Source organism: Budorcas taxicolor, chromosome 19, assembly GCF_023091745.1.
Source record: "Budorcas taxicolor isolate Tak-1 chromosome 19, Takin1.1, whole genome shotgun sequence".
NCBI classification, from domain to species: Eukaryota; Metazoa; Chordata; class Mammalia; order Artiodactyla; family Bovidae; genus Budorcas; species Budorcas taxicolor.
The window spans coordinates 41,064,422-41,090,218 of NC_068928.1; the positions used below are offsets into that span (position 1 = coordinate 41,064,422).

At 40.0% G+C, this 25,797-nt stretch overlaps 3 protein-coding genes across 3 annotated transcripts; 2 read left to right on the plus strand and 1 right to left on the minus strand.

Annotated features, from left to right (window-relative positions):
• Positions 1 to 729: 729 nt before the first annotated feature.
• Positions 730 to 1,362, plus strand: LOC128064431 (keratin-associated protein 9-7-like). Its single transcript, XM_052657125.1, has 3 exons — positions 730 to 776; positions 849 to 1,019; positions 1,104 to 1,362. The coding sequence occupies exons 1-3, from the start codon at positions 730 to 732 to the stop codon at positions 1,360 to 1,362; spliced, it is 477 nt and encodes a 158-aa protein (XP_052513085.1).
• A 7,487-nt stretch (positions 1,363 to 8,849) lies between these two features.
• Positions 8,850 to 9,425, minus strand: LOC128064432 (keratin-associated protein 9-2-like). Its single transcript, XM_052657126.1, has one exon. The coding sequence runs from the start codon at positions 9,423 to 9,425 to the stop codon at positions 8,850 to 8,852; it is 576 nt and encodes a 191-aa protein (XP_052513086.1).
• Positions 9,426 to 13,853: 4,428 nt separating this feature from the next.
• On the plus strand, positions 13,854 to 14,609 carry LOC128064428 (keratin-associated protein 9-2-like). Its single transcript, XM_052657121.1, has one exon. The coding sequence runs from the start codon at positions 13,854 to 13,856 to the stop codon at positions 14,607 to 14,609; it is 756 nt and encodes a 251-aa protein (XP_052513081.1).
• The last annotated feature ends 11,188 nt before the right edge of the window (positions 14,610 to 25,797 follow it).

Genomic DNA, 25,797 nt, shown 5'->3' on the forward strand with positions numbered 1-25,797 from the left:
TTCAACATCAGTCCTTCTAATGAACATCCAGGACTGATCTCCTTTAGGATGGACTAGTTGGATCTCCTTGCAGCCCAAGGGACTCTCAAGAGTCTTCTCCAACACCACAGTTCAAAAGCATCAGTTCTTCTGTGCTCAGTCTCTTGTTTTTAGAAAATGAGATACCAAGTGGAAAAGCTTCCTACTCATAGATTTATCAATCATTGAATTTTGTGTGGCATAGATGAAAGCCTTGTTAAAAAGTAACTTTAATTCAGAATGTATTAAAATATGAGTTGAATTCATCACTTTTATTTCACCTATCTTGAGGGGTGAATCCCAATATAAGCAGCTCCAAGAGGAAAATGTAGGTGGGGACAACGGCTCTGAAATTTTCTACAAATTATCCTGAACTGACTGGTGACAAAAGAATGAATTCTGTCTTGAGAAATGATGACTCATACTTAAATAAGGGTATGGATGTTGATGGTTTCTCCCGTTTCTGGAAATAAGTTCCTATGGTTTAATATTAACTAGGAGAATAATCCTATTTTCAGAACAGTTAGGGAACACTTCCTCCTTAGGCAATTTTCCATGGATCATGAAGAAAGTTATAAATAATAACAAGGAAAATTCTGTTCATTGGCCCTAAATTTGGGAACCAGAGTATAAAAGGTCTAGTAGAGAAGAGGTATTCAGATTCTGAGAAATTTGTCTCTGCTCAGAAGCCACCCCTCCACACCTGACACCATGACCCATTCCTGCTGCTCCCCTTGCTGTCAACCCACCTGCTGCCGGCCCACCTGCTGTGAGTCCAGCTGCTGTCAGCCCTGCTGCCCCCCAACTTGCTGTCAAACCACCTGTTGCAGGACCACTTGCTGCAAACCTACTTGTGTGACCAGCTGCTGTCAGCCCACCTGTGGTGGGTCCAGCTGCTGCCAGCCTTGCTGTCTCCCTGCCTGCTGTCAGACCACCTGCTGCAGGACCACCTGCCTCAAGCCTATTTGTGCGACCACCTGCTGCCAGCCCACCTGCTGTGAGTCCAGCTGCTGTCAGCCCTCCTGTCCCCAAACTTGCTGTCAAATCACTGAAACCACCTGCTGCAAACCTACTTGTGTGACCAGCTGCTGTCAGCCCACCTGCTGTGGACCCAGCAGCTGTGGACAAACCTGCGGTGGTTCCAATTGCTGTCAGCCAGCTTTCTGTGTGCCCGTGTACTGCCATAGAACCTGCTACCACCCCACATGCTGCTGCCTGCCTGGGTGCCAAGCCCAGAGCTGTGGATCCAGCTGCTGCCAGCCTTGCAGCCGCCCTGTCTGCTGTCAGACCACCTGCTGCAGACCTACTTGTGTGTCCACCTGCTGCCAGCCTTCCTGCTGCTGAAAATCTCACCGAAGAACCACCATCTCAAAAATCAACATTGCTGTTCCTAGGACAAATTCACTTCCAAATGATGCTGAAAGCCAGAAGTCTATTACCATTTGTTTTTCTTATTCATCTGCCTATAAAAAGGCTCATGAATCAGCTTGATGGAATGTAGAGGACCTCACCCTGATTCTCCCCTTCCTATCCGTGTGGGTCATGTGCCAGCTTCCTGCATCATTATAATGGAGCATCTTGGCTTTGACTTTGAAATCTAGATCTTCACCTTCCCTCTACATGTATTTTTGGGGAAAAATCCTCATGACTTTTTCTTTAGTTTCTGATACTTATCTTCATAATCGTCTTCATAATCCTGTATCTTTTCAATATACTGATTATTTTTTATCTTACTTTCTTCTTTTCATAATCACTTTGAGTTGTCTCTCTAGATGCACGGAATTTTACCTGGGTTTCTAAATAAATCTTGTGCCACTATTCATCCCATACTGTGTTTTTCGTTATTATCCAGCATCTGGAGAAAGAAACAGCAACTTACTCCAGTAGTCTTGCCTGGGAAATCCCATAGACAGAGGAGCCTGGAGGGTTATAGTCCAAGGAGTCACAGAAGGGTCAGACCTGACTTGGCTACTAAACAACAACAGAATTCATGATGTAAGGCTGAGCTCATACAATCCCCCACAAATTATTTTTTCCATTTCTCATGCGAGAAAACCTCCAACTTGATAAACCATCTCAAAGTGAACGCATGTCACTATTATCAGGTTAGGAAATAGAACTTAAGCCCAACCCTTTCAAATACAACTCTCAATAGTACAGAATTGGTCACTTTCCTTTTATATTACGATTGTCACACTCATCCATGTCATTTTGGGGTAGTTCATTCATTCTCCTTGCTGTATAGTCATCCAGTGATTGAATATGACACATTTTATTTATTTACTATTGATATATATGTGGATTGGTTGCAGTTTGGGGATAATAAAAGTAATGTTGTTATGAACTGGTCCTTTGGTGCACATAGATAAACATTTCTGTTGGATAAATATCTACAAGTAGAACTGCTTGGTCAAAGTGTTTATACTGTTCTCTGTAAAGGTCTTTCCCACTTTTATTATATTTCTTCTTTTAGTTACTCGATAGTTTATGCTATTATAGAGTACAACTTAAAATTTTAATTTCTCAATATTTCTGACATATATAAAAGTAATTAATTTACATATGTTGATATAATAACCAAACTTCCTAATTATTTCTAAATGTTTACCAATCGATGGGCTTAAAAAAATTTTTTTTGCATACATAGTCATAACAACTGCAGTTGACAGGATTTCCCCTCTGAAGTTGAACTTACAGACATAAATAGGACTAGAACCAATTTATACAAAGACACTTTAGAGAGAAAATGTGATATCAAGACTAGCAGAATTTCCTCAAGCTTGCAGGGGATTTGAAAAATGAATGTGTGTTTCTTCAGTTGGCTATGGAAGGTCAGAGTCAGGAGAGGCACACATACAAGGTTTGGCAGTGCACAGGCACGAGGGGCCCTCCTCCTGAGTCTTCCAGCCCCTTAGGAAAGACCACGTGTTTGACACGAGTGCATGGGATACTATTCAACATTTTGCTGTTCCTAATACTTATTTTGATTCTTTGCTCTCATAAAATGAACTTCTAGTTGCTGTGGGACTTTCCCTTTAGATACGCCTGCACAGAGAAATGACGGGTCTAATAGACTGTCCAAACTATCGTCATTACAGTTATGATTGTGCCTAATGCGTGTGTGTGTGTGTGCACGTGTGCTCAGTAGTGTCCAGCTCTCTGCAGCCCCATGGACTACAGCCTTCTAGCTCCTCTGCCCATGGCATTTTCCAGGCAAGAACCCTGGAGTAGATTGCCATTTTCTTCTCCACGGGATCTTCCTGACTCAGGGACTGAAGCCAGGTCTCTTGTGTCTCCTGCATTGGCAAGTGGGTTCTTTACTAGGTGAGCCACCAGGGAAGCCCAATTGTGATGAATAAATTGGCATTAGTGTATGGAATGGATAAAATTATTATGCCTCAAGAGGGGTACATGAATCAGAGCAGATTTCTGAGTCTGCAAGAATCAGTTCAGAGACTTCTTTAGAGCATAATATATTTTGCAGGAAGTTACTTAATTCTTTCCACTCTGTCATCACATTCTTAGGCCAAAGAACAATTTTCTTTAGATGATAGTCTTTCTCACACTGGATGCTTACAAATATTTGATGAAGACGAATGCATGAGTGGCTGGACAACACCTAAGGCCAAAAAGAAAAAAACCCTCTGCATTCTAAATTGCAGCTATAAAATGCTTCCACCGCCCTAATATTATATATATATGTATCATATATCTATAGTTTGCAGTTTGAGACTATTGAAAAAGTAAAGATGTTAAACTAGTTTAACTAAAAATATTTTTGTATGTCTTTTGACAAATATATAAATAAATATTACATATAAATATATATTTACTTACACAATTTTATATATTTGTATTTTTGTTGCAAAACACTAATTATAGAATTGCTTATGGAATTTTGTGGTCAAAATGTTTATGCTATTGGATAGCCTAAATATATTAATGTAATGCAAATATTTACAGACCTAATGAAGAAGTAGACAAGTATATGGTAATAGTTGAGGACATTAATAGTCCACTCGAGGACATTAATTTCACCACTGGACAGATCATCCAGACCAAAATATAAACAGGGGAATATTGGCTTAAATGACACCATATATGAATCCATCTTGACAGACATATATAGAATACAGCTTTCAAGGGCAACATAATACATATTTTTCTCAAACACACATTTTACATTCTTCAGGATAGATTATATGTTGGCTCACTAAACAAACTCATAGTAAGTTAAAAAAGATTCAAACTATATAAAGTATACTTTGAAACCACAGTAGTATCCAACATTAGAAAGAAAACTGGAAATTCACAATGTGGAGATTCAAGAAAATGCAACTGGACAACCAATGAATCAAAGAAGAAACCAAAAGAGAAATTTTAAAATACCTTGAGACAAATGATAATGGAATTACAGCATACCAAAATGTATGGGGTGCAGAAACAGAAGTTCTAAAAGATAAGCTCATAGCAATGAATGCTTGAGAAACAAAAAAAAATTTCAAATAAACTGCCGAAGTTTACACTCAAGGAACTAGATAAAGAAGAGCAAAGGAAGTCCCAAGTGAGTAGAAGCAAGGAAATAAAGATCATAGTGGAAATAAATGAAACAGAGACTAAAAAAGGGAAAAAAATAGGAGAGAAGATCAAAACTAAAAGCTGTTTTTATTTTAAAAAGGTAAGCAACTTAAAAATTTTAGCTAGACTCACTAAGAAAAAGAGAAGCCTCAAATTTAATATCAGAAATGAAAGAACATTGCAAACTACTGTGTAAACACTGTAAAATGTAATACATTAAGAAATTGAAGAAAATACAAATTTTTTGCTCAGGGATTCGAATAATAATATTGTTGAAATATCCTTACTACCTAAAGTAATTTACAGATTCAGTGCAATCCCTATTAAAAATCCAATGGCATTTTCACCAAAATAAGAAAAAAAATTGTAATATGTGTATGGAAGCATAGAAAACTCAGATAACCAAAGCAATCTTTTTTTTCCTTTTTTTATTTTATTTTTTTAATATAAATTTATTTATTTTAATTGGAGGTTAATTACAATATTGTATTGGTTTTGCCATACATCAACATGAATCTGCCACAGGTATACACATGTTCCCCATCCTGAACCCCCGTCCCTCTTCCCTCCCCGTACCATCCCTCTAGGTCGAACAAAGCTGGAGACATAATGCTTGCTGATAGCAAAGTGTGTTACAAAACTATAGTAAATAACACTGTATGGTTTGGCATAAAAACGCACATACATCATGGAACAGAATAGAGAGCCCAGACATAAACTCATACATTCTACAGCCAATTAATCTATAGCAAAGGAGCCAGGAATATACAATGGTAAAAATACAGTCTTTTCAATGCATGGTGTTAAAAAAACTGACAGCCACTTACAAAAGAAAAAAACTGAACTACTATCTTACACCATACACAAAAATTAACTCAAAATGGACTTCCCTGGTGGTCTGGTGGTTAAGAATCCACCTGCCAGTGCAGGGGACATGGGTTTGGTCCCTGGTCTGGGAAGATTCCACGTGCCTCAGAGCAAATATGCTCACCTGCCACATCTACTGAAGCCCCCGCACACTCGAGTCTCTGCTCTGCAGAAAGATGCCACCACAGCGAGAAGCCTGCACACCTCAACTAGAGAGTAGCTCCCACTTACCCCAACTAGAGACGGTCTGCACACAGCAATGAAGACCAACACAAGCAAAAAGACAATAAAACTCAAAATGGATGAAACCTGAATCTGAAACCATAAAATTTCTGGAGGAAACATAGACCTTAACATTGGTCTTGGTGCTTAAAAAAAAAAAAAAGACACTAAAAGCAAAGGCAAAAAGTAAAGGGGGACTACATCAAACCAAAAAGCGGGAATTCCCTGGTGGTCCACTGAGTGTGACTCTGTGCTTTCACAGCTGGCAACCTGGGTTGAATCCCTGGTCTAGGAGTTAAGATCCCACAAGCCACATGGTATGGCAAAAAGAAAAAAGCTTCCACATAGTAAAGTAAACAGTGAGCAAAATGAAAAGGCAGCCTACTGATTGGGGGAAAATACTTGCAGATCATATACATGATAAGGATTGATATTAAAATATATAAAGAACTCACTTGACCCAATAGCAAACAACAAAACAAAACAAAGACAATCTGATTGAAAAAATGGGCAGACGTTCAGCATAGACATTTTATTTTCCTATAAGACATACAGGTGTTTTTCTTTCTGGCTTCTTTCACTCTGTATAATAGGCTCCAGTTTCATTCACCTCATTAGAACTGATTCAAATGTTTTCTTTTTAATGGCTGAGTAATACTCCATTGTGTATATGTACCACAGCTTTCTTATCCATTCATCTGCTGATGGACATCTAGGTTGCTTCCATGTCCTGCCTGTGATAAAGTGTTGCGATATATATGTGAAACGAATCGCCAGTCCAGGTTCGATGCATGATACTGGATGCTTAGGGCTGGTGCACTGGGATGACCCAGAGGGATGGTACGGGGAGGGAGGAGGAAGGGGTGTTCAGGATGGAGAACACGTGTATACCTGTGGCGGATTCATGTTGATGTATGGCAAAACCAACACAATATTGTAAAGTAATTAACCTCCAATTTAAATAAATAAATTTATATTAAAAAAAGAAAGAAAAAGACATACAGATGGGCAACAGATACTAGAAAGGAGCTCAACATTACTAAGCATCAGGGATATGCAAATCAAAACCATGATGAGTTACCACCTCATAGTTTTGCATGACTATAATGAGAAGGACGAACTACATCAAGTCTTGGTGAGAATGTGGAGAATATAAGAACATTTGTGGGCTGTTTGTGGGAGCATAAATTGGTGCAGTCCTATGAGAAATACTATGCCTGGTCCTCAAAAATGGAAAGAAGAACTACCATCCAATCCAGCAATTCCACTTCTGGGTATTTATCTGAAGAAAACAAAACACTAACTGGGAACAATGTAACCACCACATGTTCATTGCAGCATTATTTATGATAGGCAAGATATGGAAACAACCAAAGTGTCCATCAATGGATGAATGAAGAAAATATGTTATGTGTTATGCAATGGAATACAATTCAGCAGTAAAATATAAGCTGCTTCCCCATTTGTGACAATATAAATGGACCTAGAAGACTTTATGCTAAGTGAAACAAGTCAGACAGAAAGACAAATACTATATAATCTCACTTATATTTGGAATGCAAAAGAAACCCAAAAATCTAAACCCTGAGCTCATAGATGGAGAGAACACATTAATGGTAGCCAGAGTTGGAGTGGGGTGGTGGAGGGTGGGCAAAATGGGTAAAGGGAGTCAAAAGCACAAGCTTCCAGTTATAAATAAACCCATGAGGAAGGTATTGTACAGCATCGTGACTATAGTTAATAATACTCTCTTACATATTTGAAAGTTGCTAAGAGAGTAAATATTAAAAGTTCTCATCACTCCAAAAAATTTGGAACTGAAGTTGGTGACAGAGTTTAACTAGACTTACTGTGATCATTGTGCAATACATACAAATATCAAATCATTATGTTTCACACTTGAAACTAATATAATGTATTATGACAATTATACCTCAATTTATAAAAACAAGAGGACACATACCAGTAGAATTCAGAAAGCTCACAATAGACTGGAGAGCATATAACACTGCTGGTAGTGAAATGCTGAAATACTGTTTTATTCTTTTTTAATATTGTTGAGTATATTCTTTCCCTGTGCGTGAAAGTAGCTTAGTCATGTCCGACTCTTTGCCAACCCATAGACTCTACAGTCCATGGAATTCTCTCGGCCAGAATACTGGAGTAGGTAGCCTATCCCTTCTTCAGTGGATCCTCCTGGCCCAGAAGTCGAACTAGGGTCTCCTGCATTGCAGGTGGATTCTTTACCAACTGAGCCATCAGGGAAGCCCATATTCTTTCCCTATGACATGACAATTACACTCCTACGTTTGTAACTAGAGGAGAGAGAGGGAGAGAACTGCACAGGAAAAAAAGTTAAGAAATTATGTCTCACACATTCAACATCTGTTAAAATATGTAAACTGCCAAATTCAAATATACCTTGGCTATCATTGTATTTGACTCAATTTTTAAAAATCTATGTATAAGTGGGAGGTCTCACCTCAGATCACTGACCCAGCTACAAAATGCTGCTGCAGCTGTCGCTTCAGTCGTTCCCGACTCTGTGCGACCCCATAGATGGCAGCCCACCAGGATCCCCCGTCCCTTGGATTCTCCAGGCAAGAACACTGGAGTGGGTTGCCATTTCCCTCTCCAATGCATGGAAGTGAAAAGTGAAAGTGAAGTTGCTCAGTCATGTCCGACTTAGCGACCCCATGGAGTGCAGGCCACCAGGCTCCTCCGTCCATGGGATTTTCCAGGCAAGAGTACTGGAGTGGGGTGCCATTGCCTTTTCCGAGCTACAAAATAGGAGTGCTACAAAATAGGGATGGAATATTAATTGGTTGATGCTGTCTGAAACCCAGTGTACTGCTTCTATGCCTGCTTCTAGTCTCCTGCTTTGGTGCTGATTTTCACATAAAAAGCGTTGTGCAAAATATCCTCTACCTGAATGTCTCTGATCAAACTGGGAAACGTATTGAGTAAGTTGTCCAGATATGGACTGATGTGGAAGCCTTGAACCTGAGTTTCTAGGGATCAGAGTTGGACTCAAGCAGGCTTCATTCATCACAGAATGCACCAGCATCCTGACCCTTTCGAGACACAAATCATTTTTTGTCCCCAAGTAGCAACTCGGTTGCTATAAAGTGTTGCTAGGAGACAGGGGTTCTTTGGTGAGGTGATCAGCAACAGGAAGGCCAACAGCAGGTAGACACACAGCTGGGGCGGCAGCAGGTGGTCTGACAGCAGACAGGGCGGCTGCAAGGCTGGCAGCAGCTGGACCCACATTCCTGGGCTTGGCACCCAGGCAGGCAGCAGCACGTGGGGTGGTAGCAGATTCTGTGGCAGTACACAGGGGCACAGTAAACTGACTGGCAGCAAGGCTGGCTGCAGCTGGACCCACTGAAGGTTTGTCCACAGCTGCTGGACCCACAGCAGGTGGGCTGACAGCAGGTGGTCACACAAGTAGGCTTGTGGCAGGTGGTCCTACAGCAGGTGGTTTCACTAGTTTGATAGCAAGTTGGAGGGCAAGAGGGCTGGCAGCTGATGGACTCACAGCAGGTGGGCTGACAGCAGGGTTTGCTGCAACAGGTGGGCGGGCAGCAGCTGGTCACACAGGTAGGTCTGCAGCAGGTGGTCCTGCAGCAGGTGGTTTGACAGCACGTGGGGGGGCAGCAGGGCTGGCAGCAGCTGGACTCACAGCAGGTGGTCCTGCAGCAGGTGGGCTGACAGCGCGGGGAGCAGCAGGAGTGGGTCATTGTGTCAGTGGTGGAGGGTGGACTCCGGTTCAGAGCTGAGTTTCTCAGATTCTGAGGGCTCCTCCGGTTCTGGGCTTTTATATCCTGGACCCCCAATGTTGGGACCAAGAAGCAGGACTTTCTTGGTTGTTATTTATGTTATTGTTGTAGTTTCGGATAATTGTCATGGAGGAAGTTGCTTTCTTAGTGTTTTATAAAGAGGCCTCTGTAGATTAGTGTTTGATCTTTTCCTTAGTTGGGTCTAGTACTTAAGAATCTTTCCTAGAAATGAAAAGATCAGGAATCATCACCAGCAGCATTTCTGGTCATGTGACCTCATCTGGTCATGGGGTAGTTCCTGCTGGCTCTGTGAAGGGCAGAACTGTTCTCCTTTCACAGCTTTGTTCCTTTGGCTCTACTTAGATTGAGACGTGCCTCGAAAGGGGCGGGATGCTGATGCATTCTGTGATGAATGAAGCCTGCTTGAGTTCAAGCCTGATCTCCGACAAAGTCAGAGTGAAGACTTCCACATGTATCTATCTATATATATCTACATTTGGCAACTGGTTTGAAATGTTTCCCAGTTTTATCAGGGTCATCTGAGCGGAGGATGGTTGCCACATTGTTTTTCAAATGAAAATCAGCACCAAAACTGGAACAGAGGCAAAGCTGAATCCTATTTTCAAACAGCATCCCTTCCTTACTGCTTCATTGCTATTTTCTAGTTAGGCTAATGACCTCTGGTGAGACATCCCAACTTGCATATACTTTCTTCTATAATTTGTGACAAGCGGATTAGATAGGAGAATAACTAAGGTATGTTTGAATCTGTAAATTTACATATTCCAACAAATGTGGTATCTCAGCCACAATTTCTTAAAGCTTTTAGGACTCATTTTCTCTCTTTTAGATATATATGCTAGAGTATGATTGCCGTGTATTGGGAAAACTTACAGTCAATAGCAGTAGAAATGATAAAATGATAGTGTAGAAAGGATAAAATGATAATGTAGTTCCAATGGCAGTAAGAAGGAAAACAATTAAAATGTGTATGGAACCACACAATAGCCAATGCAATAGTGATAAAGAAGAACAAAGCTGGAAGCATCACTTTCCTTGATTCCAAACAGTATTACAAAGCTATATTAACAAAACAGTATGGATTGGAAAAAACTGGCACCTAGATCGGTGGAATAGAATAAAGAGGCCAGAAATAAGTCCACACATTATATGGCCTACTAATTTATTACAAAGGAGCCAAGAATATATTAATGCAATAAGGAAATTGCAATCTTTTAAAAAATTGTGGTGGGAAAAGTGGGCAGCCATGTGCGAAAGAATGAAACTGGACTCCTTAGACTCAAATGGACTCTCCCTGAGGGATATCTCCCCGCTTACGACCATGCGGATGGGCCTTGAGGACAGTAAGCCAAATGAAATGAGTTAGAGAGAGACAAATACCATGTGATCTCACTTATACATGGAATCTTAAAATTTTTTTCGAAAACTGAGCTCATAGATAGAACAGATCAGTGGTAGCCAGAAGTGGGAGGTGGGGTGGGTGAAATAGGTAACTCAAGATGGATTAAAAACTTGAACTTAAGACCTGAGCTAATAACACTCCTGGAAGAGAAAATAGATAGTGAGCTGCTTGACATTGGTCTCAGGGTAGACTTTTTGGATTTGACACCAAAAGTAAAGGCAACAGATCTAAAAGTGGGACTAATTGAATAGTTTATGCCTGGAAAGGAAACTATCAACCAAATGAAAGGGAAACCTACTGAATTCAGAGAAAATATTTTCAAATCATATTTCATAAATGGTTGACATTCAAATGTGTAACTCAATAACTCACATGACTCATAACTCACATGAGTCCATAGCAAAAATGAAAGAATCTCATTTAAAATGGGCAGAGGTTCTAAAGAGATACTTTTCCAAAGAAGACATGCAAATGGCCATCAGATACATGAAAAGGTGTTTAATATCACTAATCAACAAGAATGCAAGTCAAAACCACAATGAGATATCAGTTCATACTGGTTTTAGCATGGCTATCATCAAAAAGGTGACATACAAAGTTTTAATGAGAATATGGAAAAAGGGAACCCCTTGCCCTATAGTTGAAATGTGAAATGGTGCAGCCACTATGAAAAACAGTATGGGGTACGGAGATTCCTCAGAAGTGAAAAATGGGAAATGTGGAGACTAGAATATAATCTAAATATTCTACTTCTTGGCATTTATCTAAAGAAAACAAAAACACTGACTCAAAAAGATTGATGCAGCCACATGTTCATGATAGCACTGTTTACACAAGCCAAGACATGGAAATAACCAAAGTGTCTGTCAATGGATGAATGGATAAAGAAAACATGGAACGTCTTATATAATGGAATGTTATTCAATGATGAATAGAGGGATATCTTCCCATTTACGACAATGTGAATGGACCTTGAGGACATTAAGCTAAATGAAATAAGCTAGAGAGAGACAATTACCATGTGATCTCACTTATACATGGAATCTTAAAAAAAGTTTTTGTAAAACTGAGCTCACAGATAGAACATATCAATGGTAGCCAGAGGTAGGAGGTGGGGTGGGTGAAATAGGTAAATGGGATCACAAGGTACAGGCTTCCACTTATAAAATAAATGCATGTAATGTACAGCATAATGACCATAGTTAATAATACTGAAATCTTTGAAAGTTGCTAGAAAAGTAGATTTTAAAAGCTCTCATGCAAGAAAAAAGACTTTGTAGCTATCAATTGTGACAGATGTTAACGTTAACTAGACGTCCTACAGTGATAACTTGGCAACATCTACAAATATCAAATTATTATGTGGAACACCTATAAACAACATAAGGCCATGTCAATTACAGCTCAATTAAAAACAAACAAACAAGGATAGATACATACCAGTAGAGTTCAGAAGTCTCATAGCAGGAGAGTACATGACACTGCTGTAGAGAAATATTGAAACACGTTTATTGTTTCCAACGCTGTTGGTTGTATGCTTTCCCTATGGCATGGCAGTTACACTCTTACATGTGTACCTGAAAGAGAGGGCAGGAAAAACTCTAAGAAATTATGGCTGACACATTTCACATCTATTGAAATATATAAATCTATGAATTTATCATCCTATCTACCTATTTGTCACAAATTATAGAAGCAAGTATGTGCAAGTTGTGATGTCTCAGCAGAGGTGATTGATCCAGCTAAAAACAGTTATGGGACATTAATGCATTAATGTTGCCTGAAAACAGGGTACAGCTTCTGCCTCCTTTCCAGCGTTGGTGCTGAATTGTTAGTGAAGAACAACGTGTCAACACCTTCTACCTAAATGTACCTAATAAAGCTGGGAAGGAAACGTTTTAGGTCAGTCACTACCAATTTGAAAGACATGTATATACATGTTTCAATGCCATTCTCCCAAATCATCCCACCCTCTCCCTCTCCCACAGAGTCCAAAAGACTGTTCTATACATCTGTGTCTCTTTTGCTATCTTGCATACAGGGTTATCGTTATCATCTTTCTAGATTCCATATATATGCGTTAGTATACTGTATTGCTGTTTTTCTTTCTGGCTTACTACACTCTGTATAATAGGCTCCAGTTTCATCCACCTCATTAGAACTGATTCAAATGTATTCTTTTTAATGGCTGCGTAATATTCAATTGTGTATATGTACCACAGCTTTCTTATCCATTCATCTGCTGATGGACATGTCGGTTGCTTCCAAGTCCTGGCACTGAGATGACCCAGAGGGATGGCACGGGGAGGGAGGAGGTGGGAGGGGTGTGCAGGATGGGGAACACATGTATACCTGTGGTGGATTCATGTTGATGTATGGCAAAACCAATATAATATTGTAAAGTAATTAGCCTCCAATTAAAATAATTAAATGTACATTTTAAAAAATTTAAAAAAAGAAAGACATGTATATAGATACATGTGATTATTTTGAATCTCAGACTTTGTCTGAGATCAGACTTGGACTTTAGCAGGCTTCATTCATCACAGAATGCATCAGCATCCAGCAAGTCTCAACCTAAGCACCGTCAAAGGAACAAAGAAAAGGTGACTGTTCCGACCCTGGCCAAGGCAGGAAGAACTATCCCATGACCTGATGATGTCACATGCCAGAGATGCTGCTGCGATGATTCCTTATTCTTTTTCACTTCTGGAAATGGTTCTTAATTACTAGTAATAATTAAAAAGAAGATCAAACACTAATTTAAATAGGCCTCAAAACACTAAAGAAATCATTTCCTCTTGGATAATTTCCCATTGACTACAAAAACGACATACACAAGGAAAGTCTTGCTTATTGGTCCCAACACTGGGGGTCCAGTGTATAAAAAGCCTCAGAACAGAAGTAGTCATCAGAATCTGAGAAACTCACTTCTGAACAGGAGTCCACACTCCACCACTGACAAAATGACTCACTCCTGCTGCTCCCCGTGCTGCCAGCCCACGTGCTGTGAGTCCAGCTGCTGTCGGCCTTGCTGCCCCCCAACTTGCTATCAGACTAGTGAAAACACCTGCTGTAGGACCACCTGCTGCAAACCTACCTGTGTGACCACCTGCTGTCAGCCGGCCTGCGGTGGGTCCAGCTGCTGCCAGCCTTGCTGTCGCCCTACCAGCTGTCAGACCACGTGCTGCAGGACCACCTGCCTCAAGCCTATTTGTGCGACCACCTGCTGCCAGCCCACCTGCTGTGAGTCCAGCTGCTGCCAGCCTTGCTGTCTCCCTGCCTGCTGTCAGACCACCTGCTGCAGGACCACCTGCCTCAAGCCTACTTGTGTGACCACCTGCTGCCAGCCCACCTGCTGTGAGTCCAGCTGCTGTCAGCCCTCCTGTCCCCAAACTTGCTGTCAAATCACTGAAACCACCTGCTGCAAACCTACTTGTGTGACCAGCTGCTGTCAGCCCACCTGCTGTGGATCCAGCAGCTGTGGACAAACCTGCGGTGGTTCTAACTGCTGTCAGCCAGCTTCCTGTGCACCCGTGTACTGCCATAGAACCTGCTACCACCCCACATGCTGCTGCCTGCCTGGGTGCCAAGCCCAGAGCTGTGGGTCCAGCTGCTGCCAGCCTTGCAGCCGCCCTGTCTGCTGTCAGACCACCTGCTGTCGGACCACCTGCTGCCGCCCGAGCTGTGTGTCCAGCTGCTGCCAGCCTTCCTGCTGCTGATCACCTTGCCAAGCATCCACTGTCCCTATACAGCACCTTCTATTAATTGACTTGCTACCTGGGGACAAAACAAAATCACTGCCTAGACTTTGCTGACAACTGACATGCTCGACCAGAATTTCAGTTACTCATCTCCTTGCTTAAGAGCTTGTGAAGTAGCTTGACGGAGTGCAGGGGGCTTCCTCCAGTTGTCTTCCTCTGGTGTAGGAGGACCATGTGCCACCTTCCTGCATCTGTGATAAGGAAGTATGTCTTGGTTTTGACTCTGAAAATAGGATTGACCATCTAGTTCTTCTGAGTAACTTAAGAAAACCAGATCTCAGAATGTTCCTACAGGTTTCTACAGCCTATCATAAACTTTATAATCATATTTTCTCTTGCTACCCTCATAGTTCTTGTATCATGCTTTCTCCTTTTACAATCACTTTGGGTTTTACCTGTATGTTTCTCAATAAATGGTGCACCACAATTCTTCTGTATGTGTTTGATTTATTGCACCACATTCCTCATTTAGAGATTTATATATTATATGTCTTATCCAATATGAGCATCCTATTAGCCCCCTTCCTAATTATTATCTCATTATTAAAAACCCATTTCATTGTGTAGTGTGATTTACCTAATAATAAACAGACTCATCCAGGATAAAGTCTTCTGTTCCTGCTCAAGGGCACTTGCATTTACATCCTGAGGAAGGATGAATAGATGTCTGAACCTCAGTGACTATGTCCTTGGCGAGCTAGAGTTGCTGTCATTGTTCATGTGGTTTTCTATTGCTGGGCCTGGACACACCATGAGATACTCCAGGGAAATTATGTGCAGACTATTTCTCCCTGCCCTCTATCTTTTCACAATAATGACCCCTCAGCAATTAGTAACTCCTCTCTCTGCCCACTGGTCTATCTAGATGAGGAGTCCAAAATGACCAGGTGACAGTTCAAACATAGACTTAATTCCCTAAAACATGTGACTTTCATAGTATTAAAACCTTCAGTCCAGGAGAGTGTAGATCCATGGGGAGGGGAGGAACAGATTCCCGTATATGTTACCCTGAGTTAAAGTGAGAGGGTTCACTGCTACTTCACTTTCTCAAACCATGTATACTACCTTTGTGGATATACATGGTACTACCTATATGGGAACCACATAGTGGCCATTAGGTCAAAATATGTACCATACTGAGAAACAACATATCAACCTCGTGTGTTGTCTCCTCTAAGTTGGTTCTTTACTGCACATCTACAAGACCATTCTAATTTTCCATGAGTCAGCCATCTCTTGATGAAACTGAAAGAGGCTTAATACTCTTGGCTTAAAATTCAACATTCAGAAAACTAAGATCATGGCATCTGGTCGCATCACTTCATGGCAAATAGATGGGGAAACAATGGAAACATTGAGAGACTATTCTGGGGGGCTCCAATATCACTGCAGATGGTTACTGCAGCCATGAAATTAAAAGAGGCTTGCTCCCTGAAAGAAAAGTTATGACCAACCTAGACAGCCTATTAAAAAGCAGAGAATTTGCAATTTTTTACGGAATCTCCACACTGTTCTCCATAGTGGCTGTACTAGTTTGCATTCCCACCAACAGTGTAGGAGGCTTCCCTTTTCTCCAAACCCTCTCCAGCATTTATTGCTTGCAAACTTTTGGATTGCAGACATTCTGACTGGTGTGAAGTGGTACCTCATTGTGGTTTTGATTTGCATTTCTCTAATAATGAGTGACGTTGAGCATCTTTTCATGTGTTTGTTAGCCATCCGTATGTCTTCTTTGGAGAAATGTCTATTTAGTTCTCTGGCCCATTTTTTGATTGGGTCGTTTATTTTTCTGGAATTGAGCTGCATAAGTTGCTTGTATATTTTTGAGATTAGTTGTTTGTCAGTTGCTTCACTTGCTATTATTTTCTCCCATTCTGAAGGCTGTCTTTTCACCTTGCTGATATTTTCCTTTGTTGCGCAGAACACACCGAGGAAACCAGAGTTGAAAGAGACACGTGTACCCCACTGTTCATCGCAGCACTGTTTATAATAGCCAGGACATGGAAACAACCTAGATGTCCATCAGCAGATGAATGGATAAGAAAGCTGTGGTACATATACACAATGGAGTATTACTCAGCCATTAAAAAGAATACATTTGAATCAGTTCTAATGAGATGGATGAAACTGGAGCCAATTATACAGAGTGAAGTAAGCCAGAAAGAAAAACACCAATACAGTATACTAACACATATATATGGAATTTAGAAAGATGGCAATGATGACCCTGTATGAAAGACAGCAAAAGAGACACAGATGTGTAGAGCGAACTTTTGGCCTCAGAGGGAGAGGGAGAGGATGGGATGATTTGGGAGAATGGCATTAAACATGTATACTATCATGTAAGAAATGAATCACCAGTCTATGTCTGATGCAGGATACAGGATGCTTGGGGCTGGTGCACAGGGATGACCCAGAGAGATGTTAAGGGGAGGGAGGTGGGAGAGGGATTCATGTTTGGGAACGCATGTACACCCGTGGTGGATTCATGGCAATGTCTGGCAAAACCAATACAGTATTGTAAAGTAAAATAAAGTAAAAAAAAAAAAAAAGAAAGAAAAAAAGCAGAGAATTCCTTTGCCTACAAAGGTCCATCTAGTCAAAGCTATGGTTTTTCCAGTAGTCATGGGTGGATGTGAGAGTTGGACTATAAAGAAAACTGAGCACCAAAGAATTGATGCTTTTGAACTGTGGTGTTGAAGAAGACTCTTTGAGAGTCCCTTGGACTGCAAGGAGATCCAACCAATCCATCCTAAAGGAAATCAGTCCTGACTATTCATTGAAAAGACTGATGTTGAAGCTGAAACTCCAATATTTGGCCACCTGATGTGGAGAACTGACTCATTTGAAAAGACCCTGAAGCTGGGAAAGATTGAGAGCAGCAGAAGGGGATGACAGAGGATGAGATGGTTGGATGGCATCAATGGACATGAGTTGAGTAAGCTCCAGGAGTTGGTGATGGACAGGGAAGCCTGCCGTGCTGCAGTCCATGGGGTCGCAAAGAGTCGGACACGACTGAGTGACTGAACTGAACTGAACAAGACGATTCTGATTTTCCATGGGTCGGCCATCTCTGTCATGTGATGTATGGCAGAACAAGTAGATCCCATGTTCATTTGCCTCTTGTTGATCTTGTTCATCAAAAAGTGGGTCAGTGGGTCCAAAGTTGGACTATTCAGAATCCTATGACCGTGTTACTATAAGCTGGTGCACAGTACTGCTGATAAGGACAACAAATCCATGTTTACAACATGGAATCTTGGTAAAGAAGAATTGCTGTCTTTTCCCTGCACATGTAACCTAAGAGGAAAACTAGCCTGCCTTCAAGTTAGGTGGCTAGGCTTCCGGAGGATGCTATTCTCTGCTCTCACTAACAGCATGTACAGCAGGGCCAGCCACGGTCAGGGCGAGCTTGTGCTGTGGGTCCACACACGTCCCCCACGCCCGCCACCACGGGTACTCCGTTTACGCTCTCTCGTATAAGCGTCGATGCACCTAAAGACAGAGGTGGGGTAAGAGATCCCAGACCTGTAGCTGTCCCGTGTCTCCTTCGTGGTAAACACTCTGGAGGTCATTGATGTGGGACACAAGGGGGGAACACCTTCTGCCCTCACACCTACCTCCATCTAAATAATTCTCCAGATCCCTTTACTTTCCACTCTTGCTCCTCCCTTGGCTCAGTCCAAACAGTCAGTCCTTTTACCACATGCAAATAGGCAAAGAACATCATTTCCTCAGGGCACATTTTCTCCAAAAAAAAATATATATATATATATATACACACATATATATAATGGACATGTGTACTGACTCACTGTTCACTTGAGTATTTTCTCTTTCCACTACCCTTGCACAGCAGAAGTGTTATCTGTCATAATCAAAGTTCTCCATTTGGCTTAAAAGCTTCTACTGAAGTTAACAGTTCATGAAATTTAAGATATTGAATGCTCATATATTATGATCAATTTGATTTTGTAGGAATCAAATGGAATTGGGTTGGTAATTATTTTAAATATTATTTTTAATTAGGGGATAATTACAATATTGCAATGGTTTCCACCATACATCAACATGAATCAACCATAGGTATATATATGAAGGAGGAAACAGACAGAACAGGCTCCATCTTGAAAGCAGGATTCCATCTTGGGCCGGACTGTGGACTTTGAGCTATATGGCCAGTATCTATAGAAGCGACATACAAACCGGAAAACCAGACGCCCTGGATGGAAGAGCCCCAGGGCTCGTACCTAGACTCTCCATCACCTAAAATACCTAATTATCTGTGTAACCGAATATGCCAGCCTTCCTGCTGCTGAAAATCTCACCAAAGAACCACCATCTCACAAATCAACCTTGCTGTTCCTCAGACAAATTCATTTCCAAATGATGCTGATTTTTTTTCTTATTCATCTGCCTATAAAAAGGCTCATGAATCAGCTTGATGGAATGTAGAGGACCTCACCCTGATTCTCCCCTTCCTATCCGTGTGGGTCATGTGCCAGCTTCCTGCATCATTATAATGGAGCATCTTGGCTTTGACTTTGAAATCTAGATCTTCACCTTCCCTCTACATGTATTTTTGGGGAAAATCCTCGTGACTTTTTCTTTAGTTTCTGATACTTATCTTCATAATCGTCTTCATAATCATGTATCTTTTCAATATACTGATTATTTTTGTATCTAACTTTCTTCTTTTTCATAATCACTTTGAGTTGTCTCTCTAGATGCAGGGAATTTTACCTGGATTTCTAAATAAATCTTGTGCCACTATTCATCCCATACTGTGTTTTTCGTTATTATCCAGCATCTGGAGAAAGAAACAGCAACTTACTCCAGTAGTCTTGCCTGGGAAATCTCATAGACAGAGGAGCCTGGAGGGTTATAGTCCATGGAGTTGCAAAAGGGTCAGACCTGACTTGGCTACTAAACAACAACAGAATTCATGATGTAAGGCTGAGCTCATACAATCCCCCACAAATTATTTTTTCCATTTCTCATGCGAGAAAACCTCCAACTTGATAAACTATCTCAAAGTGAACGCATGTCACTATTATCAGGTTAAGAAATAGAACTTAAGCCCAACCCTTTCAAATATAACTCTCAATAGTACAGAATTGGTCACTTTCCTTTTATATTACGATTGTCACACTCATCCATGTCATTTTGGGGTAGTTCATTCATTCTCCTTGCTGTATAGTCATCCAGTGATTGAATATGACACATTTTATTTATTTACTATTGATATATATGTGGATTGGTTGCAGTTTGGGGATAATAAAAGTAATGTTGTTATGAACTGGTCCTTTGGTGCACATAGATAAACATTTCTGTTGGATAAATATCTACAAGTAGAACTGCTTGGTCAAAGTGTTTATACTGTTCTCTGTAAAGGTCTTTCCCACTTTTATTATATTTCTTCTTTTAGTTACTCGATAGTTTATGCTATTATAGAGTACAACTTAAAATTTTAATTTCTCAATATTTCTGACATATATAAAAGTAATTAATTTACGTATGTTGATATAATAACCAAACTTCCTAATTATTTCTAAATGTTTACCAATCGAAGGGCTTAAAAAAATTTTTTTTGCATACATAGTCATATCAACTGCAGTTGACAGGATTTCCCCTCTGAAGTTGAACTTACAGACATAAATAGGACTAGAACCAATTTATACAAAGACACTTTAGAGAGAAAATGTGATATCAAGACTAGCAGAATTTCCTCAAGCTTGCAGGGGATTTGAAAAATGAATGTGTGTTTCTTCAGTGGGGATGGGACAGTTGGCTATGGAAGGTCAGAGTCAGGAGAGGCACACATACAAGGTTTGGCAGTGCACAGGCACGAGGGGCCCTCCTCCTGAGTCTTCCAGCCCCTTAGGAAAGACCACGTGTTTGACACGAGTGCATGGGATACTATTCAACATTTTGCTGTTCCTAATACTTATTTTGATTCTTTGCTCTCATAAAATGAACTTCTAGTTGCTGTGGGACTTTCCCTTTAGATACTCCTGCACAGAGAAATGACGGGTCTAATAGACTGTCCAAACTATAGTCATTACAGTTATGATTGTGCCTAATGCGTGTGTGTGGGTACATGTGTGCTCAGTAGTGTCCAGCTCTCTGCAGCCCCATGGACTACAGCCTTCTAGCTCCTCTGCCCATGGCATTTTCCAGGCAAGAACCCTGGAGTAGATTGCCATTTTCTTCTCCACGGGATCTTCCTGACTCAGGGACTGAACCCAGGTCTCTTGTGTCTCTGCATTGGCAAGTGGGTTCTTTACTAGTTGAGCCACCAGGGAAGCCCAATTGTGATGAATAAATTGGCATTAGTGTATGGAATGGATAAAATTATTATGCCTCAAGAGGGGTACATGAATCAGAGCAGATTTCTGAGTTTGCAAGAATCAGTTCAGAGACTTCTTTGGAGCATAATATATTTTGCAGGAAGTTACTTAATTCTTTCTACTCTGTCATCACATTCTTAAGCCAAAGAACAATTTTCTTTAGATGATATTCTTTCTCACACTGGATGCTTACAAACGTTTGATGAAGATGAATGCATGAGTGGCTGGACAACACCTAAGGCCAAAAAAAAAAACCAAAAAACAACCCTCTCTTCCTTCTAAATTGCAGCTATAAAATGCTTCTGCCCCCAAAACCATTATATATATATATATATATATATATATATATATATATCTCATATATCTATAGTTTGCAGTTTGAGACAATTGAAAAAGTAAAGATGTTAAACTAGTTTAACTAAAAATATTTTTGTATGTCTTTTGATAAATATATAAATAAATATATATTTACTTACATGATTTTTATATATTTGTATTTTTGTTGGAAAACACTAATTATAGAATTGCTCATAGAATGTTGTGGTCAAAATGTTTATGCTATTGGATAACCTAAATATATTAATGTAATGCAAATATTTACAGGCCTAATGAAGAAGTAGACAAGTATTTGGTAATAGTTGAGGACATTAATAGTCCACTTGAGGACATTAATTTCACCACTGGACAGATCATCCAGACCAAAAAATATACAGGGGAATATTGGCCTTAAATGACACCATATATAAATCCATCTTGACAGACATATATAGAATACTGCTTTCAAGAGCAACATAATACATATTCTTCTCAAACACACATTTTACATTCTTCAGGATAGATTATATGTTGGCTCACTAAACAAACTCATAGTAAGTTAAAAAAGATTCAAACTATATAAAGTATACTTTGAAACCACAGTAGTATCCAACATTAGAAAGAAAACTGGAAATTCACAATGTGGAGATTCAAGAAAATGCAACTGGACAACCAATGAATCAAAGAAGAAACCAAAAGAGAAATTTTAAAATACCTTGAGACAAATGATAATGGAATTACAGCATACCAAAATGTATGGGGTGCAGAAACAGAAGTTCTAAAAGATAAGCTCATAGCAATGAATGCTTGAGAAACAAAAAAATTTCAAATAAACTGCCGAAGTTTACACTCAAGGAACTAGATAAAGAAGAGCAAAGGAAGTCCCAAGTGAGTAGAAGCAAGGAAATAAAGATCATAGTGGAAATAAATGAAACAGAGACTAAAAAAGGGGAAAAAAAGAGAGAAGATCAAAACTAAAAGCTGTTTTTATTTTTAAAAGGTAAGCAACTTAAAAACTTTAGCTAGATTCACTAAGAAAGAGAGAAGCCTCAAATTTAATATCAGAAATGAAAGAACATTGCAAACTACAGTGTAAACACTGTAAAATGTAATACATTGGTGAAAGAAATTGAAGAAAATACAAACAAATTTTTTGCTCAGGGATTAGAATAAGTAATATTGTTGAAATATCCTTACTACCTAAAGTAAGTTACAGATTCAGTGCAATCCCTATTAAAAGTCTAATGGCATTTTCACCAAAATAAGAAAAAAAATTGTAATATGTGTATGGAAGCATAGAAAACTCAGATAACCAAAGCAATCTTTTTTTTTCTTTTTAAATTTTTTAATATAAATTTATTTATTTTAATTGGAGGTTAATTACTTTGCAATATTGTATTGGTTTTGCCATACAAGAACATGAATCCACCACAGGTATACACGCTTTCCCAATCCTGAACCCCCCCCCTCCCTCTTCCCTCCCTGTACCATCCCTCTGGGTCAAACAAAGCTGAAGACATAATGCTGATAGCAAAGTGTATTACAAAACTATAGTAAATAACACTGTATGGTTTGGCATAAAAACGCACATACATCATGGAACAAGATAGAGAGCCCAGACATAAACCCATACATTCTACAGCCAATTAATCTATAGCAAAGGAGCCAGGAATAGACAATGGTGAAAATACAGTCTTTTCAATACATGGTGTTGAAAAAACTGATAGCCACTTACAAAAGAATAAAACTGAGCTACTCTCTTACACCATACACAAAAATTAACTCAAAATGGACTTCCCTGGTGGTCTGGTGGTTAAGAATCCACCTGCCAGTGCAGGGGACATGGGTTTGATCCCTGGTCTGGGAAGATTCCACATCCTCAGAGCAAATATGCTCACCTGCCACATCTACTGAAGCCCCCGCACACTCGAGTCTCTGCTCTGCAGAATGCTGCCACCACAGCGAGAAGCCTGCACACCTCAACTAGAGAGTAGCTCCCACTTACCCCAACTAGAGACGGTCTGCACACAGCAATGAAGACCAACACAAGCAAAAAGACAATAAAACTCAAAATGGATGAAACCTGAATCTGAAACCATAAAATTTCTGGAGGAAACATAGACCTTAACATTGGTCTTGGTGCTTAAAAAAAAAAAAAACAGACACTAAAAACAAAGGTAAACAGTAAAATGGGACTACATCAAACCAAAATGCAGGAATTCCCTGGTGGTCCACTGAGTGTGACTCTGTGCTTTCACAGCTGGGGACCTGGGTTGAATCCCTGGGCCAGGAATTAAGATCCCACAAGCCACATGGTATGGCAAAAAGAAAAAAGCTTCTACACAGTAAAGTGAACAGTAAACAAAATGAAAAGGCAGCCTACTGACTGGGGGAAAATACTTGCAAATCATATACATGATAGGATTGATATTAAAATATATAAAGAACTCACTTGACACAATAACAAAAAACAAAACAAAAACAATCTGATTGAAAAAATGGGCAGACGTTCAGAATAGACATGTTTTTTTCTTAGAAGACATACAGATGGCCAACTGGTACTAGAAAGGTGCTCAACATTACTAAGCATCAGGGAAATGCAAATCAAAACCATGATGAGTGACCACCTCATAGTTTTGCATAACTATAATGAGAAGGATGAGCTACATCAAGTCTTGGTAAGAATGTGGAGAAAATAAGAATATTTGTGGGCTGTTTATGGGAGCATAAATTGGTGCACTCACTATGAGAAATACTATGCCTGGTCCTCAAAAATGGAAAGAAGAACTACCATCCAATCCACCAAATCCTCTTCTGGGTATTTATCTGAAGAAAACAAAACACTAACTGGGAACAATATAACCACCCACATGTTCATTGCAGCATTATTTATGATAGGCAAGATATGGAAACAACCAAAGTGTCCATCAATGGATGAATGAAGAAAATATGTTATGTGTTATGCAATGGAATACAATTCAGCAGTAAAATATAAGCTGCTTCCCCATTTGTGACAATATAAATGGACCTGGAAGACTTTATGCCAAGTGAAACAAGTCAGACAGAAAGACAAATACTATATAATCTCACTTATATTTGGAATGCAAAAGAAACCCAAAAATCTAAACCCTGAGCTCATAGATGGAGAGAACACATTAATGGTAGCCAGAGTTGGAGTGGGGTGGTGGAGGGTGGGCAAAATGGGTAAAGGGAGTCAAAAGCACAAGCTTCCAGTTATAAATAAACTCATGAGGAAGGTAATGTACAGCATCGTGACTATAGTTAATAATACTCTCTTACATATTTGAAAGTTGCTAAGAGAGTAAATATTAAAAGTTCTCATCACTCCAAAACATTTATAACTGTAGTTGGTGATGGAGTTTAACTAGACTTATTGTGGTGATCATTGTGCAATACATACAAATATCAACTCATTATGTTTCACACTTGAAACTAATATAATGTATTATGACAATTATACCTCAATTTATAAAAACAAGAGGGCACATACCAGTAGAATTCAGAAAGCTCACAATAGACTGGAGAGCATATAACACTGCTGGTAGTGAAATGCTGAAATACTGTTTTATTCTTTTTTAATATTGTTGACTATATTCTTTCCCTCTGTGTGAAAGCAGCTTAGTCATGTCCGACTCTTTGCCAACCCATAGACTCTACAGTCCATGGAATTCTCTCGGCCAGAATACTGGAGTGAGTAGCCTATCCCTTCTTCAGTGGATCCTCCTGGCCCAGAAGTCGAACTAGGGTCTCCTGCATTGCAGGTGGATTCTTTACCAACTGAGCTATCAGGGAAGCCCATATTCTTTCCCTATGACATGACAATTACACTCCTACATTTGTAACTAGAGGAGAGAGGGAGAGAACTGCACAGGAAAAAAATTAAGAAATTATGTCTCACACATTCAACATCTGTTAAAATATGTAAACTGCCAAATTCAAATATACCTTGGCTATCATTGTATTTGACTCAATTTTTAAAAATCTATGTATAAGTGGGAGGTCTCACCTCAGATCACTGACCCAGCTACAAAATGCTGCTGCTGCTAAGTCACTTCAGTCGTGTCCAACTCTGTGCGACCCCATAGACGGCAGCCCACCAGGCTCCCCCATCCCTGGGATTCCCCAGGCAAGAACACTGGAGTGGGTTGCCATTTCCTTCTCCAATGCATGGAAGTGAAAAGTGAAAGTGAAGTTGCTCAGTCATGTCCGACTTAGCGACCCCTTGGACTGCAGCCCACCAGGCTCCTCCGTCCATGGGATGTTCCAGGCAAGAGTACTGGAGTGGGGTGCCACTGCCTTCTCTGAGCTACAAAATAGGAGTGTTACAAAATAGGGATGGAATATTAATTGGTTGATGCTGTCTGAAACCCAGTGTACTGCTTCTATGCCTGCTTCTAGTCTCCTGCTTTGGTGCTGATTTTCACATAAAAAGCGTTGTGCAAAATATCCTCTACCTGAAT

Bases quoted from the DNA above. Each gene is read 5' to 3' on its own strand.
- LOC128064431 (XM_052657125.1), top strand. From the start codon at position 730: ATGACCCATTCCTGCTGCTCCCCTTGCTGTCAACCCACCTGCTGCCG. The intron at 777-848 runs GCCCACCTGCTG...CACCTGTTGCAG, and splicing joins TGTCAACCCACCTGCTGCCG to GACCACTTGCTGCAAACCTA. The intron at 1,020-1,103 runs GTCCAGCTGCTG...TTGTGTGACCAG, and splicing joins TGCCAGCCCACCTGCTGTGA to CTGCTGTCAGCCCACCTGCT.
- LOC128064432 (XM_052657126.1), bottom strand. From the start codon at position 9,425: ATGACCCACTCCTGCTGCTCCCCGCGCTGTCAGCCCACCTGCTGCAGG.
- LOC128064428 (XM_052657121.1), top strand. From the start codon at position 13,854: ATGACTCACTCCTGCTGCTCCCCGTGCTGCCAGCCCACGTGCTGTGAG.